The sequence below is a fragment of the Benincasa hispida genome, chromosome 12, assembly GCF_027475165.1.
Source record: "Benincasa hispida cultivar pf3 chromosome 12, pf3_genome.v1.1, whole genome shotgun sequence".
Lineage (NCBI taxonomy): Eukaryota > Viridiplantae > Streptophyta > Magnoliopsida > Cucurbitales > Cucurbitaceae > Benincasa > Benincasa hispida.
The window spans coordinates 18,485,590-18,493,387 of NC_143489.1; the positions used below are offsets into that span (position 1 = coordinate 18,485,590).

The window sequence follows — 7,798 nt, forward strand, 5'->3', positions numbered from 1 at the left end:
CGATCGTCCACCTTTTACTAAACGATCGTTTAGTAAAACCTACACGATCGTGTAGCTTCTTCTAAACGATAAACACTTAGTTATATGATAGCTTCATTTTCTCTCCTAGTTGCTTATCGTCTACACAATTAGTTCTTCCTCCTACCTCTACCAAAGTCACCAAAGACCACACTTTGTGTTCTCACTCTGAGAATACCAAGGGCTTCATTTTGGTGGTGTCGTCCTCGCTGCGTTCACTTGTTCGTGGTTGATCTTGCTGCTGCAGACGATGCATTTACTGGGAGATAGAGTACGGGTGGAGGTTCTTCCACTGCATCTAAGTTTTAAAGCTTGAAGAGGAACTTCAACTGGTATGAGAACTCTTTCCCTTATTCTTTAGTGTTCAAAGCATGCCGTTAATTACTGTTTTTTTGCATAACTATATATTAGAATGTATATGTTGTATTTCGATCACGGTGAAATCGGAAAGATCTTAACGCGCTCATGGATGGATGCTCTTCGTTAAGAGTTCCTTCAATTAGAAGGATCATTCTGATTATATAGGATCCTGGCTTCTTTAGTGGAGCATAGATACCTCAGTATCCATTTAATAGCTTCCCAATACCGTTTTCCCGGATTAGACATATACCTACTGACCAAGCTTGTAGCATAAGATAGATCAGGCCTTGTAGATGTCATTAGATATATTAGAGATCCCACTGTCTGGGAGTAGGGTACCGATTCATGAAGTTTATGTGATCTTTATCAGTAGCATTAGGACTATTAGCTGTTGAAAGTTTAAAATGATAAGCAAGAGGGGTTATAACAAGCTTGGCATTACTCATTTTAAACCTTTGTAGGACCTTGTCACAATAGTCTGATTGTCTTATGTAAAGTTTATTATAGTTTCTATCCCTGTTGATTTCAACTCCTAGGATTCTTCTTGATTCCCCTAGGTCTTTCATGTCAAACTCTTTCTTTAGAAAAGTCTTAACTTGACTAAGAACTTCCTTGGAGCTCCCTGCAAGTAACATATCATCTATATATAGGAGTAGGTATACATCTTCTTAAAAGCTCTTGGTGTTTATATACACACACCAATCATAGGAACTTCTCTTGAACCCTATTTTGGAAACCACCTCATCAAATCTATCATACCAGCACCTAGAGGACTACTTGAGTCCATAGATGGATTTGTTTAGTAGACACACTAGTCTTCTTGTCCCTTCTTTACATATCCCTGAGGTTACTTCATATAGATGGTTTCATTCAAATAACCATGTAGGAAGGCAGTCTTCATATCCAATTGGTCTAACTCCAACTCTTTTTATACAACTAAAGAGATTAGTAGCCTGATGGATGTTTGTTTCATAACAGGGGAGAGTACCTCATTCTAATCTATGCCTTCTTTCTGTGTGAACCCTTTTGCAACAAGCCTTGCCTTGAATCTAGACTTTTGGACTCCAGGAATCTCTTCTTTAAATTTGTATATCCACTTACATAAGATAGGTTTGTACCCTTTAGGTAAGGGTACTAGCTTCCAGGTATCATTAAGATTGAGAGACCTCATCTCATCATTCATGGCCTCAATCCATTTTCTAGCATCAGGGCTATTAATGCTTTTTCAAAACTTGTAGGTTCATTGTTGCTTAAGGAAATGGCAACACTTAAAGCAACATTGGTATAATCTGATTTTGCATATCTAGTAGGAGGCATAATTGTTCTTCTTGTCCTGTCTCTTGCTAGGGAATAGTTCTGTAGGTCTTCTTGTATCTCTTCTTGTTCACTAGACACATTTTCCTTAGCCTCTACAGTGTCTTCACTTTCAAATTCTAGGTTCTGTTGTGAAGTGGAGGATTCTAGATCATTCTGTGGCTTCACTTCAAACCTTGTATTGTTGGTTTTTGACATAGCTGTAGGAGTTGCTTTGTTAACATATACATCTCATTTTCTCTGAACACCACATCCCTCCTATTGATACACCTCTTTTCAATAGGATGCACAATCTATACCTTTTTACTCCTTGTGTGAAACCCAAAAACATACACTTAATAGCCCTAGGTTTCAGCTTGTCTTGGCTTTGATGCACATACTCCATACTCCCAAATGTCTTTAAGTGTTCCAATTTGGGAGGATGTCCTGTCCACTTTTCTTCTGGTGTTTTTAGTTCAATAGAGTGATGTGGACATCTGTTTAGGGTGTAGATTGTGTAGGATACTGCTTCTGCCCAATATTTCTCAAGCAAGAGAGCATTCGAAAGCTGACACCTAACTCTTTGTAGCACAGTCCTGTTAAGCCTTTCAACTGCTCCATTTTGCTAAGGTGTATACCTCATTGTCTTATGCCTCATAATTCCATTTTCTCTGCAAAACAAGTTAAACTCCTCTCCAGAAAACTCTAATCCATTATCAGTCTTCAAATGTTTAATGTCTTTAGAAGTTTGTTTTTCAATCAAGGTTTTCCATTCTTTAAATTTCCCAAAAACCTCATTTTTAGTTTTTAAAAAATATACCCTGTTTTTCCTTGAAAAATCATCAACAAAAGAAAAGAAATACCTTGCTCCACTTAGAGAGGGAGAGTGAGTTAGACCTCATAAGTTTAAATGCACATACTCAAGTATTTCCTTGGTGGTATGCTGCCTCTTTGGGAAGCTTTGCCTAGTTGTCTTTCCAAGTATACAGTGTTCATAAAAATGCAGGTTATTTCCAACCCCTTTAGGAAGAATACCCTATTTTCATAGGACTTGCAGCCCCTTCACACTGATGTGAGGCAGTCTCTTGTGCCAAATTTCATTTTCTATAGGATCTCCATCTGAGGCTATTAAAGTTGATTGTGTCATCTGAACATCTTTGATGACATACAAGCCATTTATTTTTTTAGCCACTAAGACCACTTTTGAGTCTTTAATTATATCAAAAGATCCATCCAACTCCTGTATACTCACACCTAATGGAGTCAAACATCTCTAATGGTAGGAGAATTCTCTTCAAAGTAGAAACATGCCTCACATTCCTAATAAGCTTCATTGTGCCCTCTTTCATTTTGAAGGAAACAAAACCAATCCCAACAACATTACATATGTTATTATTTCACATGTAGATCAGTCCTCCATCCCACTTCTTGTAGGTACAAAACCATCCTTTAGATGGTGTCATATGGATTGAACACCCAAGTTTATAACCCAATCTTGGGTCTCCATAGCATTTTGATTTGCACACTCATCAGTTATTACCAAAGCATCTGATTATACAGGTGAATTTTCTCCCACTACTGCCTCTGTCTGTTTGCCACATATGTTCTTTTAATTTAGCTTCCTTTTCAAGGAATAGCAATCTTGTTTCATGTGTCCAGTTTGTGGCAAAAATGACACTTGATTTTAGATTTATCATCTCCACTCTATTTTCCCTTCCTAGTATTATTTGTCTTTCCTTTTGAAAACGCTCTTTCTCCCCCTTGTTGATCCTTCTTATTCATTTGTAATTCGAATTCTCTCACTCTAACTGTTGAGATTATTGCCTCTATTGTAATCTTTTCTCTTCCATACTTTATCGCTGTCTTAATATCCCTAAAGGAGTCTATCAGAGATTTTAACAAGATAAAGGCCTCATTTTCTTCTTCTATATTATCTCCCATTGACTTGAATTCAGAAGATAATCTCTTGAATTCATTTAAATTTTTTGTGATCGATTTTACAGCATCCATTCTATAGGTAAAGAACCTTTCCCTCGAAGGTCTTGTTTGGAAGATCCTTATTAAGATAAATCTCGTTCAACTTGTTCCAAAGATCATAGGCAGCCTTCTAATCCAATTTGCCTTAACACATTGTCAGTAACATTTAAAACTATGGTTTCATAGGCATTTACCTCCATTGTCTCTTTTTCTGCATCTGTTAGGCTGACTGGGAGCTTTGTAGGATATGTAATGGCAAAAAGTGCCTTCTATTATCCTAGTACTGCCTTGATTTTTGCCTTCCACAACTCAATCCATCAATGTTTTCAATCTCAAAGCTTGTTACAGCCATTCTTGAATTTCAAGATTAATGATCTCTGGATCTTTATTTTGCAAGAATTCGAATCTTGAACTGATCTTAGGTTGTTCTTGGTTCTGATACCACTTGTAGGTCCAAAATGGATTGCCCCAGCCCAATGTCTTTAGACGGGAATAGCCCAAAACTCGTTTAGATAGTGGAAGTAGGAAAACCACATTGCCACGCTCGTTGTTTGACACGTACTGACAGAAGGCAGCAAAAGTCTTCAGCTTGTCAATCTCTTCTGAGCAAAATTAGATGGAATTTCAAGTGGTTTGAATGTCGTTCTTTCCTCTCTACTATTCTTCAGGGTTTCAAAGGAACGATTGTTGATGTCAAGCTTCAATCCTTTACATGTTGACCTGCATGTATCAAAGATCGAAGGAAGTAAAGGAAGACACAAAAGGAGGAAAGAAGAGAGAAAGGAGGACACTCGATTTAAGTGGTTCGGACAAGATTGCCTACATCCACTATACAAGGGAGGGTAACTTTTCTTATTGTTTTTCTTGTAGAGATTTACAAAATGTACACCCCTCTCTTAACTAACTTTTGCTTCTATTTATATGCAGATTTACAACTACATGGAGGAGCTGAAGTGAGCTAGTGGTTACAATAAAAACTATAAAACTAACAAATAAGTGTTCTTCTTTTCCACAACACAAGCTCCATTATTATTCTGTTTTTTCTCTCTGCAATTCCATTTTGTTGAGGAGTTCTTCAAATAGTTTTCTAATGCTTGACTTAATTTTCCTTCAAGAAATCTGCAAAAAAGAATATATTCTCCTCCACCATCTGGACGCAATGATTTTAATCTCAATTTACTTTCATTTTCAACCATTGCTTTGAATGCCTTCAAACATTCGAAATTAGAGCTCTTTTCTTTTAGAAGATAAATCCATGTTTTACAACTATACTCATCAATAAATGTAAGAAAATAACGATTACCTCCATGTGTAGTAGTTCTCATGGATCCACATAAGTCTGTATGGACGAGCTCTTGAGGCTTTGATGCTCTCCAAGAACCTCTTGTCGAAAATGCTTTCTGAAAATACATGCTTCACAAAGTTTATCTTCTTTTTTAATATTTGGCATTCTTCTCACCATATGTTGTTGACACATGTAAGACAAAGTGTCAAAACTCAGGTGCCCATACCAAAAATGCCAAAGTCATGAAGTGTCTTTTACTAAAAACTCAAAACAAACAAGCTTCTCATAGTACATTTTAATTGGAAACATTTTGTTGTGAGTTAGACCGTTGTTATGAGACCTCCATCCTTGGTTTTGATCTTGCATATGTTATCTTTAGAGATAACATCATGTCCTTTCTGCAAAAGCTGCCTAACACTTAAAAGATTGTGTTTGAGCCTTGAAACATAATAAACATCAATGATTCTTTTTGCTCCATTCTTTGTCTTGACAAGGATATCTCCTTTTTCTTTGACTTCGAGCTTCTTATTGTCACCATTTTTCCCTTTATTTTAAAGAGATTCATCTAAAGATATAAAAATATCATTTCTTCCTCTCATATGGTTACTACAACTACTATCAAGATATCATATATCTTCAATGTTTGTTTCTTGGACATTGAATGCGAGAAAGAAAAGACCTTGATTATTATCCTCCTACTCATGCATTAGAGTGTTTTCAGCTTGATTTGAATTAGACTTCTTAGACTAACAGTCTGCTTGAAAATTCCCATAACGTCTACAATTGAAACATTATATGTGAGAAAAACTTCCACGACCTCTACTTCTGCTTCTTTCTCTACTTGAACTCCTCTCCCTTCCTCTATTTGAAGAAGTTTGATTGTCTCTGTGCTCTAACTTAGAATTTTTGAAGTCGTTGGACCGTCCATTTCCTTTACCACCATGTCTACCTCTTCTTACACCCGATCTCCTTCTAAAAGAGATTTGTATATGAAAAGCTTCTTCTAAAGGAGTAGAATCAAACCACTTCAATCTGAACTCATAAGATTGAAATTGATGGAGAGAGTTTACAAATCTTTGAATTCTTCAATTGCAACAACAATATGCTCATACCTTCTAGTCATGCTTCTAAGGATCTTTTCAACTACTCTTTGATCTTCAATTGCTTCTCCATTTGATCTCAATTGATTAACAATTAAGAGAACACAGTTGAAAAATTCTTCAATAGTTTCAACATCTTTCATTCGTATGGTATCAAATTTAGCTCGAAGTGTCTGTAATCGTACTAATTTTACTTTTTCTTCTCCTTCATATAAATTTTGCAATGCATCCCATGCTGCTTTAGCAGTCGAGACTCCTGATATCCATTCAAAAATATTTTCATCTGCAACTTGGTAGATAAAATATAATGCCTTTTTATCTTTCTTTCTAGCCTCCCTCAACTCCTTGAGTTGTTGTTGTGGTGAAAGACCATTCTCATTTTCAGGCTCCAAATATCCTCTATCAATAATATCCCAAAGATCTTGAGATCCATAAAGAACCTTCATTTGTTGACTCCATCGTTTATAATTTTTTCCCTCATAATGAGGAAGTTGAGGCTACAACATGTTGTTGGATGACATCTTTCAACCTTATGCTCTGATACCACTTTGTTGTAAGCGTTGATGAGCCCACTCTAAAATTCACTCTAAATTCACAAACTTTGAAGAGAAGAAACGTGTTCTCTTACAAAACTCAAGAACACACAAGAGAAGAATATTGTTCTCTTGAAACTCAATTTTCTTCTATTGATTTGATTTCTTTCCTTCACTTGATTACAAATGAGGGAAATGAACCCTTTACATAATACTCAAGAGATGTCCAAAAAGACACAAAATAAATAAAGTACATGTATACATACCATTTATGTATTTGAACAATTATATGTATCTAAAAATGCATGTATCTAGAAATTAGAAGTTTATGTATTTGAAAATGTATCTAAAAATATATTATCCATTATGTATTTAGCTTAATTTCTAACTATTTCATTTGATTTCTATTTCCTTTTTCCTTGTTGCAAAGTTGTACGGTTGAATTTTATAAAATTTGGCATTGAACAATAATGACTTTAGAGCGTACGTGTATCTGTTTTCTAAATTTTTTGTTTTCTTTTTCCACAGTATTGTTCATATTTATTGGCATTAAAGTGTTTGTAACTGCCAAAGCTTATTCTTTTTCCTCTTTCTATTTTCCCCTCCTCTTTTATACTCTATATCATTTTTAAAATGCTTATTTTATAATTTCATCATTGACATTATTTCTGTTCTGTAATTTGTTTTTATGTTTTTCTTCTTCAATTCCCATTTCCTCTAAGTTGGCTTCGTTGATTAAGTTTGTGGTGTTTGGTTCATGGGAGATCGTGAATATGTTTTGTTTTGATTGTCAAATAACGTTTGAATATGAATGTCGTAAATGAGGAGCATCTGAATTTGTTTTTACGTTTTTGATCTTAGAATTTAGAGCAGTGCGATATATAAACTTTCTAACCTCGAAGCGTCGTTTTTTATGTAATTTTGAAAAGATAATATTGTTCTCCCTCTGCCCGTGGATATAGCTAACACATTGTTAGTGAACCATGTATATCTGTATGTCAATCTTTCCTATTCTACATTCCCTTTTTTATGTTCTTTAATTGTCAATTTCGCAACAATCATCACAACTCACATTCAATCTACCGTTTTTTGTGAAATATTTTGAATTGATCATGCTTGTTACTTGATGTTTTAGCACTTTTTAAATTGTGGGTTACACTTATTCTAGGTGGAGTGATTGAAGTATTGGTATAATTGTATATATAAGATTTTTTTCTGCTTGTCTTTGTTTT

General features: G+C 35.2%; 1 protein-coding gene across 1 annotated transcript; it reads right to left on the reverse strand.

Annotated features, from left to right (window-relative positions):
- Positions 1-5,999: 5,999 nt before the first annotated feature.
- LOC150031832 (uncharacterized) lies at positions 6,000-6,479 on the reverse strand. The gene has a single exon (XM_090308293.1). It carries the CDS (start codon positions 6,477-6,479, stop codon positions 6,000-6,002), a length of 480 nt encoding a protein of 159 aa, XP_090164419.1.
- Between the last annotated feature and the right edge of the window lie 1,319 nt (positions 6,480-7,798).